General features: G+C 47.0%; 1 protein-coding gene across 1 annotated transcript in view; it reads left to right on the top strand.

Moving 5' to 3' along the window:
- Positions 1-22,937, top strand: part of TSPAN32 (tetraspanin 32) — a 526,327-nt gene that overhangs the window by 471,808 nt on the left and 31,582 nt on the right. The window contains exon 11 of the mRNA XM_078682734.1: positions 15,367-15,450. Within this exon, the coding sequence (XP_078538860.1) occupies positions 15,367-15,450 (84 nt within the window). The remainder of the gene's footprint in view (positions 1-15,366; positions 15,451-22,937) is intronic.

Genomic DNA, 22,937 nt, shown 5'->3' with positions numbered 1-22,937 from the left:
CTTTTCACAGGACCTGGTGCACCTTTCTACAACTGACTGCACCACCAATATCCCCCCAGCTTTAAGTATGATAGCCCCTGATTTCTCGACACCTGTAGTTCCTCTCCAGTCTTCCCGGGTTGGTGATACCCACGTTGCTTCCCCAGTTTCTGCGCCCCAGCCTGGTGAGATTTCGGCAGACATTTCCCAGCTTAAGATTCTAAGCTGGAATGTGGCAGGGCTTGCCCGGAATTTCGACAAACCAGACTGGAACTCTTTTGTGGAGCCCTTTGGGATCTGCCTCCTACAAGAAACCTGGTGCTTGGAACCTGTGCACAGGGTCGGTTTCACGACCTACTCTGTGCCAGCCTCCAGATCCAAAGGCAGTAAAGGCCGTCCTTCAGGTGGCCTTCTTATCTGGGTCAGTATATCCTTGGGGCTCATTGTAAAACATATAAATACCCCATCCCCAGATCTTTTGAGACTCACTATTCAATGTCCGGGGGGCAAGACGCTAGAACTTTTCAATCTGTACCTTAGGGGGGCTAGGGCGGGGAACCCCTCCCCCTTGTCCTCAACTGGAGTTGAAGAGGAGCTCACTGGCTGTAATAATGACTCCTTCATTGTCTTGGCCGGGGATTTTAATTGTTGTTTTGAGCCACTGGCCAGTGATGATATTTTGGACACATGGGAGGATGATGTTAAGAGAGGCATCCCCTTGCTTGCTCTTGACCCCATCAAGAAATGGACACAGAGTGCTATTGATATTAACGCACTCTGCTTGGAATATGCCCTTAGAGCCACCAACGGCCGTTCCAAGTCAGATACTGAGGGTGTGCACACATTCAACAGGGTTGGTCACACCTCCAGAATTGATTACATATTGCTAAACTACAATCTGTGGGAATATGCCCTCGATATGGTTGTCCATCAAACCACAGATAGTGACCACAATCCCTTGGTCCTTTCGCTTGCTCACCCCTGGGAGACAGGGGCTTCAACATTACCCCGGCCTACTTGGAAATCATCCCATGAAGTTGTTCCATCTAACTGCGGGAGGCGTTTGAGATGGGCTAAGGTAGCTTCTGACGATTTAAGAATGGCTCAAGTAGAGGAGGAGCCTAGCCTGCAACCATGATGGCCGCCTGACTCCTCGGCTCCGCCGACCCGCCCGCTTTCTTTCCGACACACCGCTGATCCTGGCATTCATCCTGGTAACGCGTCGGCGTTTCGGAACCGGGTGGCGCTCCTGATTCCGATGGTGTGCTCCCCGCTGAATATCCTGCGGTAGAACTGGCGATACCTCCCTACTTTCGTTTCAGCGTGGTGCGTGGGCGATCGGGTCTTTGTTCCCGGAGACGGCTGCCCCAGAACTCGGCGGCTGTGGATACTTGCAGCGGAGAGACCGGTGACTGGCGATTCACTGTTGCAGTTCCTTCCTTGCTACAATGTACCGCCCGGCCCTGCACACCTTTACACTTACTGCCTGCAATTGTTGCCGGCGCTTTGTTAACTTGTGGCTGGCACTGGGAGCCTGATTGTTCTTTAGCGCTGCGGTGAGTGCCATCTTTCACCGAGCGCTTAATATTCTGAGACTGCCGACCCTGGAGGACTTATCAGAGAGCTCATAAAGGTGCATGCTACATTGTGGCTGGTTCTTGGTAGCCAGGGACAGATTGCGGTTGCCAACTCCGCGGCTCCAGTACCTCGTGGTCTCACACTGTTATTGCGATGGGCACCGGTGGACATATTCGAAGACGGCAATATGGCGGCGCCCCCCGGGTGCATGAAACTTCTAAGGAGGAACCTCTTGGGATTGCTGCTGTTCTGGGCGCTCTGAATAACCTGCGAGTTTTTATGTCTTTCAATGCCCAGGTCCTAGAGAGCCGACTGGATACTATATTGCCTGCTGGGCTCCCGCTTGGCGACGCTGCTCGTCATGCTCTGTGCGCCTTGCCCCATCCTGTGTTCGACGATGGCTGCCAGTCTACCCAGACCTATGTAACAGCACTGGACGCCCCCGGGGATGGTGGCCGCCGCGCTACCCAGTCAGGATGTGACGAGTTGCGGGACTCTAGATCCTATCCGTCGGCTGGAGGTATCTTTTTGGACACCATGCTTTGTATTTACTTTGTGGCCCCTCGGTGGGTCCCTTTGTCTCATTATGGGGTTGTTGCTATGGTCCTGGCCGGTCAACTCCCAGGTACTGCTGCTGTGTTTCCACCGTTACTGGGTAGTTCTACCCGGTTTGGCTTCACGTTGGACAGACCACTGTGGCTGATGTTTGGCTCGGTTACGTCTAAGATGGCGGCTGCCCGACTGGACTATATTGACTGGCTGCAACGACGGGGACAAGGTTGAAGATGTTTTCTCTTTCTTTACTTTGTTCTGCTGCGGACAATGCTGGGGATTACATTGGACAGCTGGGGAGGTGAACGTTGATGCGGTGTCGGGTTGGGGTCGGGGGAGGGGCAGCCGGGGGTGAATCCACTGATTGCTTGTTTGTTTTATCTGGCCCTCCTCCGCTCTTCCTTCTTCTCCGGGGGTTGTCTTTCCCCCGTCTTTCCCTTATGTGGGTACTCTTGGGGCGACAGGCGCGTTAGTAGGGGGGGGTGGGCCGTAGCCTCTTCGACGTGCAGGGTGGGGGGGTTGGGTCTTTATTCTTTTCTCTTTTTGTTTCTATGGCCTTCTTCTTCTCTTTATTCTTATTTCTTTCTCTTCCTATATATCTCGGGTCAGACGGGAGGTTGGGTTTGGTTCTTCACGGGACGTTTCTTTGTAGTTTGCGTCTATGTCTTTGTCACATGGTTTATTGATTCCATTATCAAGATATCGATTTTACTGCATAGTCATTGAATGCTTACAGAACTTGCTTTTACTTCCTTTTTCCTCTATCGTTTGAGGACGCATATCCTGTCGTGACTTTTCCCATATAACGAGTGTCCTTCTTATATGTCGTTGGATCCTTTATTGTTGCTATATAATGAGCCCTTCCATATCCTATCATGCCGTAGACAAGCTAGATTGTAACTCCTGATGTGATATATTGATTGGGCGGGCGATAATTGGGGCGACATCTATTTCTGTGCTTGTGTACCCTTATTGTAAATGTTTCACGCCAATCTTTTGTTAGCGATGTATGACTTGTGGATATCCTTCATGTGGCTCGCCCACTCAGCTACCCTGTCTGACTTTCGGATGATTCGTCAAAAACGTAAAATGAAACCCTCTTTATCCTTTTCCTGTGGCTCCTTGCAAATCCATCGTAGTGTTCTTATCCTTTATTTGTTGCAACGCAAGGTGCCCCGGAGTGGTTGTATGTTGTCATAGCGGCCGGCCCGCAGTGGTTGTAGGCAGACGCTGTGTACTGTGTTTACGAAAATAAAGGTTTTCAAAAAAAAAAAAAAAAAAAGAATGGCTCAAGTAAAGACCATAATGACGGAAGCAAAGTGTGTCGTTGGTATGCTGGATCCCGACACTCCCATTCTTGTGCCATTTGTGGAGACCATTGCATCGCTTAGCAATCTGTTCTTGGTTCCTCAGGGGAGGGGCGGGCCCAAGTGGAGAACCGAGACTAGGGGTAGAGACCAATGGTACTCCCCCGCTTGCCGCCTGGCAAAAGGTGAGCTTATCCTGGCGGTTAGCACGAAAGACCCGGCTTTGATCTCATTGGCTAGGAAAAAATACAAAAAGACCCAAGCTGTGGCAAAGGACACGCACGAAACCAATTTCTGGAACGACTTAATGGAGGCTGGCTCCAGAAAGGATTCAAGGGCTTTCTGGGCTCTGATTAGAGGCAGGGATAGGCCTGTCGATTCTCTGCTCACATGTAACATCACAGGGGAAGTCTGGCTGGCCCATTTTTCAAAACTCTACTCCAACTCTCTGGGGGCCTTGGGTCCAAGTAGGGGTCCGAGTTATATAGTGTCAGAGAATAGCCCTTACCTTGTCCCCACTTTTTCAGCTAGGGAGGTTGAAATAGCAATTAGGAGTATCGTCCCCAATAAAGCGGCAGGCCCAGATGGAGTCCCCGGTGACTTGATTCGAAGCAATGTAGAGGTGTGGAGCTTATATATTGCTAAACTCCTGAACGAGGCACTGGAGGGTGGCGGTTTCCCGGATTCCTGGAGGGGTGCGGAAGTTGTCCCCATCTTTAAAAAAGGCTGCAGGGACGACCCTGCTAACTACCGACCTATAAGTCTGCTTGATTCCACTCAGAAGGTAGCGGGGAAGGTAGTTTTGGGGAGGATTCTGCAGTGGGCCGAGGAAATGCAGGTTTTGTCTGACTTTCAGGCCGGTTTCAGATCCGGAACTGGCACGATTGAGCAGACATTCCGTTTCCTAATGCTTTATTGGAAAGTGGTCAAGCTGGGCAAAGGCAGTCTGTATCTCGCCTTTATCGATTTGCGGACTGCCTTTGACCTAGTTCCACGCAACCAATTGTGGGCTGTACTTGAGGGTATGGGTATGCCCGCGTATTTGTTGGCCTTAACCATCAAATTCCATGAAAGCAATTTCGCCCAAATCAGATGGGGTACGCAGGGTCAAAAAACTTCCCGTATTCCTGTTGACAGGGGTGTCCGCCAGGGGTGCGTGCTTGCTCCCACTCTGTTTTCATTATATCTAAACGGAGTGGTAGAGCACCTTCTCCAACTTCCAGCAGACGCTCCCTCCCTGGCGGGCAGGAAGATACCAACACTCCTGTTCGCAGACGACACCCTGCTGATTTCAAAATCCCAGATGGGCCTCCAAACCTTGTTAACGGGGTTTCAAAGCTTTTGTGACGCAAGGGGCTTGGCTATCAACATCAGTAAAACCAAGTTCCTGGTGTTGAATCCCCCCAGGAAGACAGTTCACCCGCCATTTCTGGACTCAGTACCACTAGAAAGGGTTAGGGAATTTGATTACTTAGGAATCCGACTCTGTGATTCCATGAGTTGGAAGGCGCACCATCAAAAAATCATCTTGACACATAGGAGGGTTACGGGCGCCCTTCTAAAAGAACATCGCGCCTCATCCCTTAAACCTATCGGGGTGATACTTGATATCTACAAGGCAAAAGCTGTGAGTGCGGCACTGTATGGGGCTGAGTTATGGGGTACCCAGAAATTTGATACTCTATTCCATCTCGAGAACAAGTTTCACAAAGATCTAATGAGGCTCCCCCATAGCTCTCCCACTCTACCTCTTCTCCTTGATACAGGAACACGATCCATAGCTGACCAGGCCAAGTTACGTCCCCTTCTTTTGTGGGCCCGCATATGGAATGTCCCTGAACTTTCAAGTTATGCGGATGCACTAAGCGAACTCCTCCTAACCCCGGGTTGGTGTAAGATCGGTTGGCTCCTGGGAGTAAAGCGCCTTCTTTGCGATCTAGGCCTGGATGTCGCTTGGGCCAATAGATCCTCACCACCCAAACAGCTGTTAAAGAAAATATTCTGGATGTGGGTGGACAATGAGAGAGCGAACCAATCCAATCTGTGTAGATCGGCTGTGGAGTTTTTGGTTATCAAATGCCGTCCTTTTAGAGAACCCTACCTTGATGTGATCTTGAACCCAGCAGATAGGGCGTTGTATTTTAAATTCAGGGTTGGGGTCCTGCCCTTAGGCACAAGGACAGCTAAGTGGAAACCACCTTGGCAAACCATAGAAACTTGCCCTTTTTGTGCGAACAGGGATGAATCCATTCCCCATCTGATGTTCGAATGTCCAGCATATGCTGCCCCTCGTCGCAGATGGTTGAAACCGCTCTGCTCGAGGCTGGGCACTCGGTCACACTTGGAGGCCTTACAGCTGTTAAGATCAGACCCTCACCCATTGCTTGCTTGTGGCCTGGCAAAATTCTTGGGGTGGGCTTGGAGGATAAGAGCCGCGAGGAGAATGATTCTCCAGTAAGGGTGCCAATTCACACTCTATCGGCCCCGTTGCTTATTGTTGTGTCCCCGCTTCTTTATTTTTTCAAAGATGATAATTTTGTGTTTGTATAAATGTTTTTAGATGGATGCTATTTACTTGTTGTATATTTTATATTGTCTTTTTGAGATCTGCCAGTCTTGATGGCTAAATTGTATAATTGTTCTCATTTTTATATTGATCTTTTACTGTAACGCTTTTATGAAATGAAATATTTCGAAATAAAGCTATACAACAACAACAACAAATTTAGATCTGCATTATTCCCTGGTGCTCTACATGTTGGGCCTAAACATCAGCCCATTCTGCCAGCACCATTTACATGTTAATCAATAATTGTTCCAAAAAAGCAGTCCTTAAATTTAGGAATGCAAAAAGAACAATTGATGGACAGAATGCAGAACAATGTCATACATTCACTCCAGTACAGAGATCTGGGCCTACATCCATCGTTTTTTGCTCACCATGCCATTCCAGTTTGAACCCAGCCATTTGCAAATCAGTCATGACCATGTGCCCAATGGGAACAGTCCAGTCCGAACTGCCAGGCCAGAGGGTGGATTTAGGCCCAGATCTCTGTACTGGGGTGAATGTATGACATTGTTCTGCATTCTGTCCATCAATTGTTCTTTTTGCATTTGTCACACCGACTGGGACGGGTATGCCCAGATGTGGGTTCCGTGCTCTTCATGGCACTGGAGTCAACCTAACCTGGCTGATAAGGGTTGAAAGCCGGAAACTGGTCCTAGGATTCTTGTTTCCAGTCCAGGGAGGACCTGGCCTGGCAGTTCGGGCTGGACTGTTCCCATTGGTTGCAGGGTCAAGACTGATTTGCATATGGCTTGGTCCAAACTGGAATGGCATGGTGAGCAAAAAAATGATTGACTTACGCCCAGATCTCTGTACTGAGGTAAATGTATGACATTGTTTTGCATTCTGTCCATCAATTGTTCTTTTTGCATTTGTCACCCCGAGTTGGACGGGTATGCCCAGACGTGGGTCCCGTGCTCTCTGATGAGAGCTGAAAGCCCGAAACTGGTCATAGGATGCTTGTTTCCAGTTCACGGAGGACCTGGCCTGGCAGTTCGGGCTGGACTGTTCCCTTTGGGAGCAGGGTCAAGACTGATTTGCATATGGTTGGGTCCAAACTGGAATGGCATGGTGAGCAAAAAAATTATGGATTTAGGTCCAGATCTCTGTACTGGGTTGAATGTATGACATTGTTCTGCATTCTGACCATCAATTGTTCTTTTTGCTTACATTTAGGAAGGCAGACATAAGTCAAAGATAGAATTTTGCCAGAGTAACTTAGCATGAAAATATTTGCTTCCATCCAACTCAATTCTACATACGTTTCAAGTCCTTTTGAGTAACTTTGAACAATGTGGGCACAATGTTTTAGTTACAGCTAGGTCTGAGTACTAAGAAATCAACTTCAATTTCTTAGGTTTAAAGTAATTTGGAATATCATTGAAGAATGTTATGCATATGTGACCACAATGTTGTGTTTGCATTTAGTCGTAGGCACTGAGAAAACAACTTACATTTATTGTTTTTGTCTCAAAGTTTGCTCACTTTTGTACTGTTTACCAATTTGTAAAGTTGGCCTATCCACTCATCTCACTGGATATTTCTAATCCCGTTTTTTCATTATTCAGTGACTAAAGCTTCCCTTTCGTCTTTGCTGTTCGCAGTGCGTCTGTGGGACACTACCAGCGTGTCAATCATAATGGTGCTACTTAATAAGTGCCATTATTGGCTTAGTTATTGATTGGTTGGTGGAGTGATCTCTGGCAAAAAACTTTATGATCACAGCCCCAAGTGTCACCACCTCACAAAAACGGTTGTGTGTCAAAAAATATAGGTCAAGAATATTGATCTGTGCTTATATCGACTGCACGTTAAAGACTTGCATCACATCAAGATAAGCTCACACTGTGGAGCATAGATATACAATGTAATTCCACATGTGCTTAAATTGGCCCCATGTTTACAGTGCAGTCAATTTACTGGGAGGTCTGTATAATAGCCTTCATATTTTCGTTGAACCCCTTCCAAAAGGCTCACTTGGCCTTTGCAATTCAGTACTCACCCTACCACGTACATTGTTTCTATTAACATCAGTTGTCACTCAAAGGGGCTGTAGCAGTGAGGCCACACCTCCTGCAGCAGGCGATGTTGCACATCTGCAGACAATGCAAATGATAGTGTGGGAATTCTGATGGGGCTCTCCCCTCATTCCCAATAGGATCAGAAAAGAATATTTTAAGAGTAAAACGTGGTCATTCCATCTATATTTCATAACTCAAAGCCCCAAACAACAAGGGTCGCTTTTGCTGCCAGTGGCATAATTAACAGGCATTGGGTAGCTTACATTATGATGCCTGACTAAAATACTTCAAATGTTCTGATGCCTTTAAAAAAAACAACAACAAAAAATGCACCTATGACGTAACTAATGTAAAATTTGATGAGTCACTGTACCTTTGAGTGTCAAGTTGCCCATCATGCATAGCAACGCAACACTTCATAGGAGGAAACATAATACACCAAACGAGCAATAGCATGAGGTTAGAGAGGATTAGTCTTCAGAGCCAAAGCACTATATGTACATTATGTACATTTAGAAGTGATAAAAGTTTCAATAGAACGCTGCACTCTCCAGCCTGACCTAAAAATGGAGATTCATTAGCAGTCGTTTAAAAGGTGTGTCTTGATCACCTACTGAAGCTAAAGAAAGATCACTTCATCAACAGGAAAAATAGGGGAGGAGCCTATTGCTTTAGGGGGACCAAATTTTGAGAAGTAATAACTGGAAAAGGCCAGAAATAGAAGTAAGACTAGAGGGTGCCAATGATCACGGTATATCTGGCCTGTCCCGATTGTGTGTGTGTGTGAAGTCTGAAAATAGCTGAATTTATCGTTTTTCTCTCAGGCAGAGCAGGAGGAGGCCAGAAGTAAATGTAGCCTTGTAAATATTGTAAATATTGTAAATATGTGCTTGTGTGTGTGTGTGTGTGTTGTGTGTGTGTGTGTGTGTGCCCCCTGCTCACCCTCCACCCAGCCCCCCCTTCTCTCACCCTCCCCCCCAAGGTCGCTGAGCATGTGCTCGTCAAAGCGCAGAGCACGTTACAGTTCTGTTTAGTAGGATCATGGCTGCCACTTGTCCCAAAAACAGGGACATTTATTTTAAATGAAGTAAAGTGTCGGGGCACCGGGACAGTCGTTCAAAAACCGCCACTGTCCGGGGAAATGCGACACGTCTGGTCACTCTACATTGCTTGTGCATACTTCACGGAAAGCAGCACTGCAGAAACGCCACGTCCTTGAGTGTTGCTGCTACACTGTCGTCCTTTAGATAGTGGAAGCCAGAGCAGTGCTGTAAAACAGCAGAAAAGGTCACAGAGTGCAGCGCATCCTCTCCCATATTCTTTTGCTGATGACTCATTTGTTCCTGCGACGGAATCCATTTTTTTCTGCAGACAAGAATCCGACTCACGTGGTCAGTAACCAGTTGTTCTCTCTGCATCTTTGCCTAGGCAGCTAAGAAATAGCCTTTATTTATGTAGCCTGATTGGTTGTTTAATGTGTTTGATTTGTTAGAAGTAGCTGAGTGCATGTTCAGTCTCAAGCCTGGTATTTATTTTGACAGGGACAGTAAACGAATGCTTCTCATTTTAATAGCTGCTTAACAGCCACTGCACAAGCTGGTGGTGCCAGAGAACGGAGGTTTCTCTGCTAGGACACAGCTGTCTTTCTACCTATCAGTAAAGTGCAAATACGATTATTTGACAGTGAAAAGCGACAATTCTGCTGTCAAGCATTGATACCAATTTGTTTACTTTAACTGGGTGCAAGCTGGATATTGAAGTAGTATTTTGAAAAAGCTTGGCCCAAGATTTAAATGATTTCGTACAGAGAGATATCAGATTTTGACCCTACAGAAAGTATGCATTTGTGTTCTCTCTGAGACTAAGTAATCACCAGTGGCTCATATCAATTCAAGCATTCCGTCCAACACCTTTTTAAGGTCTCGCCCTGCGTAGGCTGCGCTTGCGCAGTCTCGCTGGCGAGATCTTATGTGTCTTGTATGGGGCTTAAACAAGCCACCTCTTCTCCATTGGCTGGCTTCCTAAACGGTGGCCAACCGTTGGAGAAGAGCTTTGCCTGTCACTCTAAGCCCCGTCCATTTAGGATTTAGGGGCGTGTTTTTTCCTGTCCTTTCTCTCCGTGACGTCTTCAGGAAAAAACACGCCCCCATCACGCTGCCTGCACGCCCAAGTCTCTACATTGGTGTTCCTTATTAACCAATCAGAGGGCCGACTGGCGCGTGCAGGCAGCGTGAGCAGACACACTGTAGACTGTGTTCCACCCTGCTTGCGTTCTCCTCTCTACACTGCTGGGTGTGCGGTGAGGAGCCACGCCATTTCCGCCGTCTCATCTTCATTCCCATCCCCCCATAAACAGCGCTTCGCCTCTCTCAATACTTAAAAAACAGACAATTACCTCCTCGAAGCGCCGCTCCAACGACCCTGGAGAGCACGGCATAATTCCAAAGTGCAAATCCCGGGGTGCGAGCCCGGCGCGAGTCCAGCAGCATCCGTGAGGAAAGACAGCGCACAATCCCGGCCGCGAGCCCGTCCCATGAAGTCCCATACATGAAGTTCTCAGCTCTGCCTGCTGGTGCCTCCGTGCAGAGCTCGCGCAGCCCAGGGACAGCCCGGTGCTGCTCTGTCCCTCCTCCACAGATCGGCGCGTGCCCGCCTGCCCTCCCTCCTCCTGCAGCCGCCACCACTGTGCACCCCAACTGCAAACACAGCAACAACTGCCTGTTTCCTCCTCTGCCAGCCAGGTACGGCCACCGCCCTCACTGGGATGAGAGTACTGGCAACAAATAGAGGAACTGCAACCCGCTGCAAAACGAGACAGACGTGTTTACAACATGCCAAACGTGTCATGTTTTATTCTTCCCAGATTGTGTCTTTTTCATTAAGGAGACAAAAATCATCATACCCGTGTTTTATTTTCTTTTGTTGCGCTCGCTTCTCAACTCAACTCGTTGTCTGCTAAAAACGAGAACCTGGGTCTCTCTACTCTCGAGGGTTTGGCTCTGACTGATTTGGAAAACACGCCGCCAACACTTAGCAGCACTCGGGTACTGGCCACCAAGTCTTCACGGAACATCTTCAATGAAGCCGAGAAGGAAACGGTGAAGAGTAAAGTGAGCCGGCAGTCGATGCAGGACTGTGACCTGCACATTTAGAGTTTGAATCCTGGTAAGGTCACCTCAGCCTTCTGGTTATGTCAACCCCTTAACAACGAGGGGCAGCCTGGTTAATGAATGATAGGGGATGGGTTTCCCGACTTTGTTAAGAAAGGCCTGCACCCGGGACACGAAAAGGAATAAAATGTCTCCCAAGGCCCTCCCGCCCACTGGGCCACGAGCAGGTTTAAAATGACGCCCACGTGTCTGAGCTCAAACCCCCCCCGCACGGTGGGGGTGGCTTTTGCGAGGGTGCGCAATGTTGCTGCCCCCGTTCAGCGAGCCAGCAGCTGCGAAGGGGGGGGGGGGGCACTCCTCCTGTGCCTGCCGGAGGTACCGGGCACTAAAGTGCACGGCATGTGCGATTCTCCCCTTACACCAAGTGGCAATGCCCGGCCATTGCTGGGGCAGCGGCCGCCATGGGAGGGAGGGGGAGGACTGCCCGAAGTTGGCACCGGGCTGCGACGCCGCTCCTCCAGCCTGCGCAAGCCCTGAAACAGGAGAGAGGCCATGTAGGGTGAATTGTAGTGAGCCCGCCACGGCTCCACTCACCTCACCTTTCAACACAACGGTGTTGGTCCTGGCTTGCCTAAGGTGACGCTACTCTACGTGGGCACGGGTGCGGAAGCCAGCGGGATCACCGCAATCTCTGCTCTGGCCGTGTTGGTCCAGGTTGGGGCGAGGAAGATAGTGTCGGGGGCAGCTAGGCTGCGTGATGCCCCGATCCCCACAGAGCCCCACTTTAGAGTTGACACGCCGTCTGATCTTGAGCGGACCGTGCTCTCGTTTTACTTGGCAGGCATTCGAATAAAGCCAAGGGGGCCTCGAAGGAGACAGATAGTCCATGAAAGCGGGTTTCCATCTGTGCACTTTCACGAGCTGTCTCGTTGCAGAGGCCTGACCCGGCCTGACCCTCGGCATTGCGCTGAGGGTCGGGGATGTTAGAGCGGAGCCAGGCACCCCTGGCGCGTTGGGGAGGGGGGGTGGCGAGTCGTGTAGAACCCCCCCCATGTTGTGTGTCAACGAGCCCCCGGCAACAGCGCCGTGGGGCGCGGAGTTCAAGGCAGACGCCAAGCTTGGGGACACCCGGAGTGTGGGGGGCTGGGGGGAGCGGTGAGACTCGTTACCTCCCACGCGGCATCTGGGCGGCAAAGCGCAGCTTTCCAACTAATATGTCCCTCTTTAGCACGCTGCGGTTTCGTCGGCTTTACTTGCAATAGTATAGTGGGGCCTCTCTCTCTTAAATGATTATCACACATTTGGAAGGGGGAGGGGCAGGGGAGAAATTGTGTTCAGAGCACAGTCTCGCTGTACCCTGTTGGTAGTCTCCGCAGAGGGGCCAAGGTTTATATGGGCAGTGTGAAGAGCTTGAAGACTTGGGATGCACTATGCCTATAAGCACACGTTGTATGAGTAAACCAAACCTGGGGAGAGAGACAAGACTTTTTATCTTGTGCTACTCACACGAGGCTGGGGTTCCCGGGGGGATTTTGGGCGGGCAGTTGGGTTGCCGATGCCCTCTCTCAGATTGAAAAATACAGCTGCCGCATGCATTTAAAGACCCGCTGTTCTAGGAGTGAATGTCCGATTGAAAGACCGGCTGTGACGGAACGACGAAGGTGGGACAGGGACAGGTCACCTCGCAAGACCGACTCCAGGGCACATTGGCCTTGTAGGGCGAGAAGAGGGCTTCGCACGGGACTCACTCTAGATGAGTCATCACACATCCTCTTTGGTGATAATTGGAAAGAGTGAAGGCACGGAGGCGCAATTGGCGGGGAATGCAACAAGTATGGGGTTTCATTCATGCATATAAAACCCCTTGATGAAGTGACGGCAGCAGTAGGCGGCCAGTGTTGGACAGCAGGTCACAATGGCATACCACCCTACAACTCCACCCTCCACCTCAAACTCCACCCTCCAACTCAAACTCCACCCTCCAACTCAAACTCCAACTCCACCCTCCAACTCAAAGTCCAACTCCACCCTCCAACTCCACCCTCCAACTCCAACTCCACCCTCCAACTCCACCCTCCAACTCAAACTCCACCCTCCAACTCAAACTCCATCCTCCAACTCCTCCGTCCACTGTGTGTTGGGCTCTGTGTGTATGTGTGTGTGTGTTGGGCTCTGTGTGTGTGGCTCTGTGTGTGTGGCTCTGTGTGTGTGGGTGGGTGCGTGTGGCTCTGTGTGTGCGTGGATACGTGTGGCTCGGTGTGTGGCTCTGTGTGTGTGTGTGTGGGTGCAAATGCAATAGGTCTCGCATTTGCGAGAGATTAAGCTGTTGGCATTGTAAATGACAATGCCATTTATTTATATGTTTTAAAAACAAAAATTATGTCATGAGCAATACCAATAGCTCTAACTTTAACAAAGACGAGACCATTGCATTGTAACTGCTTGTCCTCAGCACGACGTCCTAAGTGCGTTGGGATGCTCCAACATGGGTCCCATGCTCACTGTGCATTAAGTAGGCTATATCTCTATAAGGAAGCCTAAATAGACCAAAACAGTCTGGGGTTTCTTGTGTTCCCATCTGGAGAGGACTTGGCTTGGCAGTTTCCTGTTGGACTGTTCTTTTTGGAGCAGGACCAAGGCTGGTTTGTATTTGGAGACTCTCTCTATTGGAGTGGGCAGAAGACAATGAACTGGAATGCAGCCCCACGTAATTAGCAGGGTCTGAAAATGTAAACGTTCCACTCATCACTTTTTTGTTTAACTCTGCTGTCCAGAGAGCACAAACAAGCTTTCTTCTCCTCCCACTTTCAAAATATGATAGTTGCACTTTAGCATAACTTGTTACTGCCACCACGCTGGATTATTGCAATGTATTGTTTGTGGCGCTGCCCAAGAAAATTAGATTGGAAATATCTCAGACTCTGTGGCAAAAATTCCCACCATGACTGTATCCTTAACCTTTCTCAGACTCCATTGATTTCCTGTGGCATAATATATCATGTTCTAAATTGCAACCCTAGTTCATAAGCTTATCTGAACTTCTGTCGCTGCCTCTTTGATGAATGTGTGCCTTATGTTCCACGCTGAAACCTAAAATGGGCAGCTAAAGAGCTGCTGGATGGTCTCAAATGTCAAAAAAGTGAGTGAAGGAAGAAAGGCTATTTAAGGTCCTGGAGAAAACTTTTCCATGAATAATCAAGGGGGGAGTAGCTTCATGTACTTTAAGGAAAAAGGCTGCTTCCATAGAACTCAAAGTGTAGGACAAGATACTGCAGGTACCTGGAAGTAGGGCCAGCACCTAGACACCATTTTCTACTGTTAATGAGTTACAACAATAGTAATGGGGTGTGGGATGGGGTACGGATGTCAGTGTGCTGAAAGCGGTGGGGCTGAGCCAAGACAGAGGCCTACAATTTTAAGCATACAGATTACCCACGTGTTACAACAATGACAAATTAGGCACCTTGTACAAGGGCCTGTTTACTACAAACCACGTCATTCTCTGACAAGTTGCCATGCATCGACTATTGTTGCCTTTTCTGTCTCTTCAGTGCCTCTGCTATTGTCTGCTCCCTTAGAACTGCGTGATGCTACTGCACCTCTCTATGCCTTTTGTGGGACCTCAGTAAAGGCCTTCCTCTGGCTGCCATTGTTTGACACTGCTGTACCAATGGCACCTCCTAGCGGGGCCCAAACACATGCCATAATGTGATTGACCACTAGGTGTCACTGCTATACCAAAAACACTCCTAAGCAGGACCTTCGTTCAAACCATAATCTGACTGGCAACTAGGTGTCACTGCTACTACACCATTGTCTCACTGCCCACTCAAAAGTCCCAGTCACCACGTTTAACTGTGACTGGGCTCTGAGTCTCAGTCCTAAATGAGTGTTTGCCTGCCTTTATTTATAGGTTTTATATAGTGCTAGCTAGACCCGTAGGTATCAGAGCGCTTCACATAATTGTGAACAAAACAATAATCAAGTCGTTGAGCATATGATGCGAGATATATTAGATTCAAATCCACACAAAATATATACAAGGGAAAAAAAAGTTAGGCAATGAAGGTTTCATTCTCCCTGTACAGTATGCAGCCTCTGTGTGCCACTGACTCAATGTATGAAGCTGGCACAATACATCGGGCCATTCCCCAGCGGGGCATCAGTTTGTTGAAAGCCGTGCTGTTCTTTGAGAGGACTGACATTCGGCCATTGGAGGTGGACAGGCTCATGCTTTGTCTGTTCTGTTGCAGGACTGCCTGCAGGCGATGGAAGCGTTCTTGAGCAGGCACATGTGGTATGTGTCCTACCTGCTGCTCCTGACGCTGGGATTCACGGTAATCAACATTACTTTTATGCTATTCTCAGTGTTCTTATGCATACTTATCTATGTTGTTCCCTCTTTCAACTTATCTGTATTTTTCCTGCTTTATTCTTACTTATTTATTTATTTATTTATTCAAAGTTTTATATAGCGCGAACAAGATCTTTACAGATATCAGAGCGCTTCACACTTACTGCCACTTTGTGAAACATGGATAAACTGGATCCTTGAGGTTGGTAGTAATGTGCTCTGTTTGGCAGTCGCTGCTGGTTTCCACGTCTGATGGTCGTGCATTCTGGTTGTGAGCTTTCTTTTTGGAAATAAACTCTTGAAATGGTGTCTGATGTCTGTCATTGCAGCTTACTTCCTACTGATGTTAAGCATATCTAGTGAGGATCATAAGCCTACCAATGTTGTGGAGGATGCCCAAGTTGTTCCCGGTAAAGGCTTCTTATCGAGAAGTTGGCAGTTTGAAACAAGCACTGGCAAAGCCAATAGGTCTTGTTTATGCAGGAGCTATTGTCTTTTAGCTATGTTGTAGAGCAGTGCGGCTGCTGTGCAACTTCAGTAAAAGTTAGCAAAAAAGGGTTTTTTTCTTATGGAAGGTGTGGTTTTCCAACATACACAATGGGCGGGAAGGTAGTAGGTAACAGGACATTAAAAAACAAGCATTAGAAATGCAATCGGGCTCGGATTTATTTGAGTTTGAGCTAATGGCATTGTAAATGCCAATGTATTGTTGCTATGTGTTATGGAGTGTGTTCATGTGGTGTGTACTGCCAGTGATCTCCTTGTGAGTGTGAGAATATTGCACCGTTACTGCCTGTGATGTCCTTCTTGTGAGTGTGAGAAGCTTGCACCTCTGCTGCCTGTGGTCTCCTTGTGAGTGTAAGAAGCTTGCACTGCTGCTGCCTGTGATGTCGTTCTTGTGAGTGGGAGAAGATTGCACCTCAGCTGCCTGTGGTCTCCTTGTGAGTGTAAGAAGCTTGCACAGCTGCTGCCTGTGATGTCCTACTCACTACTCTACTCTACTCACTACTCTACTCACTACTCTGCACTCACTACTCACTACTCTACTCACTACTCTACTCACTACTCTACTCACTACTCTGCACTCACTACTCTGCACTCACTACTCACTACTCTACTCACTACTCTACTCACTACTCTACTCACTACTCTACTCACTACTCTACTCACTACTCTACTCACTACTCTACTACTCTACTCACTACTCTACTCACTACTCTACTCACTACTCTACTCACTACTCACTACTCTGCACTCACTACTCACTACTCTGCACTCACTACTCTACTCACTACTCACTACTCTACTTTCTACTCACTACTCTACTCACTACTCACTACTCTACTCACTACTCACTGCTCTACTCACTACTCACTACTCTACTCACTACTCACTACTCACTTCTCTACTCACTACTAGGCACTCACTACTTTACTCACTACTCTACTCTACTCACCTCACTACTCTACTCACTACTCTACTCACTACTCACTACTCTACTCACTACTCTGCACTCACTACTCACTACTCTACTCACTACTCTACTCACTACTCACTACTCTGCACTCACTACTCACTACTCTACTCACTACTCACTACTCTACTCACTACTCTACTCACTACTCACTACTCTACTCACTACTCACTACTCTACTCACTACTCACTACTCTACTCACTACTCACTACTCTGCACTCACTACTCTGCTCACTACTCACTACTCTACTCACTACTCACTACTCTCCACTCACTACTCTACTTTCTACTCACTACTCTACTCACTACTCTATTCACTACTCACTACTCTACTCACTACTCACTACTCTACTCACTACTCACTACTCTACTCACTACTCACTTCTCTACTCACTACTCTGCACTCACTACTTTACTCACTACTCTACTCTACTCACCTCACTACTCTACTCACTACTCTACTCACTACTGACTACTCTACTCACTACTCTGCACTCACTACTCACTACTCACCTCACTACTCTACTCTACTCACTACTCTGCACTCACTACTCACTACTCTACTCACTACTCTACTCACTACTCTACTCCCTACTCACTGCTCTACTCACTACTCACTACTCTACTCACTGCTCACTACTCTACTCACTACTCACTACTCTGCACTCACTACTCACTACTCTACTCACTACTCACTACTCACTTCTCTACTCATTACTCTGCACTCACTACTTTACTCACTACTCTACTCACCTCACTACTCTACTCATTACTCTACTCACTACTCACTACTCTACTCACTACTCACTACTCTGCACTCACTACTCGCTACTCTACTCACTACTCTACTCACTACTCACTACTCTACTCACTACTCACTACTCTGCACTCACTGCTCACTACTCTACTCACTACTCTACTCACTACTCACTACTCTACTCACTACTCACTACTGTACTCACTACTCTACTCACTACTCTACTCACTACTCACTACTCTACTCACTACTCTACTCACTACTCACTACACTACTCACTACTCTACTCACTACTCTGCACTCACTACTCACCTCACTACTCTACTCACTACTCACTACTCTACTCACTACTCACTACTCTGCACTCACTCCTCACTACTCTACTCACTACTCTACTCACTACTCTACTCACTACTCTACTCACTACTCACTACTCTACTCACTACTCACTACTCTGCACTCACTACTCTACTCACTACTCTACTCACTACTCTACTCACTACTCTACTCACTACTCTACTCACTACTCACTACTCTACTCACTACTCTACTCACTACTCTGCACTCACTACTCACTACTTTACTCACTACTCTACTCACTACTCTACTCACTACTCTGCACTCACTACTCACTACTCTACTCACTACTCACTACTCTACACTCACTACTCACTACTCTACTCACTACTCACTACTCTGCACTCACTACTCACTACTCTACTCACTACTCTACTCACTACTCTACTCACTACTCTACTCACTACTACCTACTCTACTCACTACTACCTACTCTACTCACTACTCTACTCACTACTCACTACTCTACTCACTACTCACAACTCTACTCACTACTCACAACTCTACTCACTACTCACTACTCTACTCACTACTCTGCACTCACTACTCACTACTCTGCTCACTACTCACTACTCTACTCACTACTCTCCACTCACTACTCTACTCACTACTCACTACTCTACTCACTACTTTCTACTCACTACTCTACTCACTACTCACTACTCTGCATTCACTACTTTACTCACTACTCTACTCACCTCACTACTCTACTCACTACTCTACTCACTACTCTACTCACTACTCTGCACTCACTACTCACTACTCTACTCACTACTCTACTCACTACTCTACTCACTACTACCTACTCTACTCACTACTCTACTCACTACTCACTACTCTACTCACTACTCTACTCATTACTCACTACTCTACTCACTACTCACTACTCTGCACTCACTACTCACTACTCACCTCACTACTCTACTCACTACTCTACTCACTACTCACTACTCTACTCACTACTCTACTCACTACTCTACTCACTACTCTACTCATCACTCTACTCTACTCACTACTCACTACTCTACTCACTACTCTACTCACTACTACCTACTTTACTCACTACTACCTACTCTACTCACTACTCTACTCACTACTCACTACTCTACTCACTACTCTACTCACTACTCACTACTCTACTCACTACTCACTACTCTGCACTTACTACTCACCTCACTACTCTACTCACTACTCTACTCACTACTCTGCACTCACTACTTTACTCACTACTCTACTCACCTCACTACTCTACTCACTACTCTACTCACTACTCTACTCCCTACTCACTGCTCTACTCACTACTCACTACTCTACTCACTGCTCACTACTCTACTCACTACTCACTACTCTGCACTCACTACTCACTACTCTACTCACTACTCACTACTCACTTCTCTACTCATTACTCTGCACTCACTACTTTACTCACTACTCTACTCACCTCACTACTCTACTCATTACTCTACTCACTACTCACTACTCTGCACTCACTACTCACTACTCTACTCACTACTCTACTCACTACTACCTACTCTACTCACTACTCACTATTCTACTCACTACTCACTACTCTACTCACTACTCACTACTCTACTCATTACTCACTACTCTACTCACTACTCACTACTCTGCACTCACTACTCACCTCACTACTCTACTCACTACTCTACTCACTACTCTACTCACTACTCACTACTCTACTCACTACTCACTACTCTACTCACTACTCACTACTCACTACTCTGAACTCACTACTCTGCTCACTACTCACTACTCTACTCACTACTCACTACTCTCCACTCACTACTCTACTTTCTACTCACTACTCTACTCACTACTCTATTCACTACTCACTACTCTACTCACTACTCACTACTCTACTCACTACTCACTACTCTACTCACTACTCACTTCTCTACTCACTACTCTGCACTCACTACTTTACTCACTACTCTACTCACCTCACTACTCTACTCACTACTCTACTCACTACTGACTACTCTACTCACTACTCACCTCACTACTCTACTCATTACTCTACTCACTACTCACTACTCTACTCACTACTCACTACTCTGCACTCACTACTCGCTACTCTACTCACTACTCTACTCACTACTCACTACTCTGCACTCACTGCTCACTACTCTACTCACTACTCTACTCACTACTCACTACTCTACTCACTACTCACTACTCTACTCACTACTCTACTCACTACTCACTACTCTACTCACTACTCTACTCACTACTCACTACACTACTCACTACTCTACTCACTACTCTGCACTCACTACTCACTACTCACCTCACTACTCTACTCACTACTCACTACTCTACTCACTACTCACTACTCTGCACTCACTACTCACTACTCTACTCACTACTCTACTCACTACTCTACTCACTACTCTACTCACTACTCTACTCACTACTCACTACTCACTACTCACTACTCACTACTCACTACTCTGCACTCACTACTCACTACTTTACTCACTACTCTACTCACTACTCTACTCACTACTCTACTCACTACTCTACTCACTACTACCTACTCTACTCACTACTACTACCTACTCTACTCACTACTCTACTCACTACTCACTACTCTACTCACTACTCACTACTCTACTCACTACTCACAACTCTACCCACTACTCACAACTCTACTCACTACTCACTACTCTACTCACTACTCTGCACTCACTACTCACTACTCTGCTCACTACTCACTACTCTACTCACTACTCTCCACTCACTACTCTACTCACTACTCACTACTCTACTCACTACTTTCTACTCACTACTCTACTCACTACTCACTACTCTGCATTCACTACTTTACTCACTACTCTACTCACCTCACTACTCTACTCACTACTCTACTCACTACTCTACTCACTACTCTGCACTCACTACTTACTACTCTACTCACTACTCTACTCACTACTCTACTCACTACTACCTACTCTACTCACTACTCTACTCACTACTCACTACTCTACTCACTACTCTACTCATTACTCACTACTCTACTCACTACTCACTACTCTGCACTCACTACTCACTACTCACCTCACTACTCTACTCACTACTCTACTCACTACTCACTACTCTACTCACTACTCTACTCACCACTCTACTCTACTCACTACTCACTACTCTACTCACTACTCTACTCACTACTACCTACTTTACTCACTACTACCTACTCTACTCACTACTCTACTCACTACTCACTACTCTACTCACTACTCTACTCACTACTCACTACTCTACTCATTACTCACTACTCTGCACTCACTACTCACCTCACTACTCACCTCACTACTCTACTCACTACTCTACTCACTACTCACTACTCTGCACTCACTACTTTACTCACTACTCTACTCACCTCACTACTCTACTCACTACTCTACTCACTACTCTACTCCCTACTCACTGCTCTACTCACTACTCACTACTCTACTCACTGCTCACTACTCTACTCACTACTCACTACTCTGCACTCACTACTCACTACTCTACTCACTACTCACTACTCACTTCTCTACTCATTACTCTGCACTCACTACTTTACTCACTACTCTACTCACCTCACTACTCTACTCATTACTCTACTCACTACTCACTACTCTGCACTCACTACTCACTACTCTACTCACTACTCTACTCACTACTACCTACTCTACTCACTACTCACTATTCTACTCACTACTCTACTCACTACTCACTACTCTACTCATTACTCACTACTCTACTCACTACTCACTACTCTGCACTCACTACTCACCTCACTACTCTACTCACTACTCTACTCACTACTCTACTCACTACTCACTACTCTACTCACTACTCACTACTCTACTCACTACTCACTACTCTACTCACTACTCACTACTCTGAACTCACTACTCTGCTCACTACTCACTACTCTACTCACTACTCACTACTCTCCACTCACTACTCTACTTTCTACTCACTACTCTACTCACTACTCTATTCACTACTCACTACTCTACTCACTACTCACTACTCTACTCACTACTCACTACTCTACTCACTACTCACTTCTCTACTCACTACTCTGCACTCACTACTTTACTCACTACTCTACTCTACTCACCTCACTACTCTACTCACTACTCTACTCACTACTGACTACTCTACTCACTACTCTGCACTCACTACTCACTACTCACCTCACTACTCTACTCTACTCACTACTCTGCACTCACTACTCACTACTCTACTCACTACTCTACTCACTACTCTACTCACTACTCACTACTCACTACTCTACTCACTGCTCACTACTCTACTCACTACTCACTACTCTGCACTCACTACTCACTACTCTACTCACTACTCACTACTCACTACTCACTTCTCTACTCACTACTCTGCACTCACTACTTTACTCACTACTCTACTCACCTCACTACTCTACTCACTACTCTACTCACTACTGACTACTCTACTCACTACTCACTACTCTGCACTCACTACTCACTACTCTACTCACTACTCTACTCACTACTCTACTCACTACTCACTACTCTACTCACTACTCACTACTCTACTCACTACTGTACTCACTACTCTACTCACTACTCTACTCACTGCTCTACTCACTACTGTACTCACTACTCTACTCACTACTCTACTCACTACTCACTACTCTACTCACTACTCTACTCACTACTCACTACTCTACTCACTACTCACTACTCTACTCACTACTCTGCACTCACTACTCACTACTCACCTCACTACTCTACTCACTACTCACCTCACTACTCTACTCACTACTCACTACTCTACTCACTACTCACTACTCTGCACTCACTACTCACTACTCTACTCACGACTCTA

Source organism: Lissotriton helveticus, chromosome 3_1 (assembly GCF_964261635.1).
Source record: "Lissotriton helveticus chromosome 3_1, aLisHel1.1, whole genome shotgun sequence".
NCBI lineage: Eukaryota > Metazoa > Chordata > Amphibia > Caudata > Salamandridae > Lissotriton > Lissotriton helveticus.
This window is presented reverse-complemented; position numbering and strand designations above follow the sequence as displayed.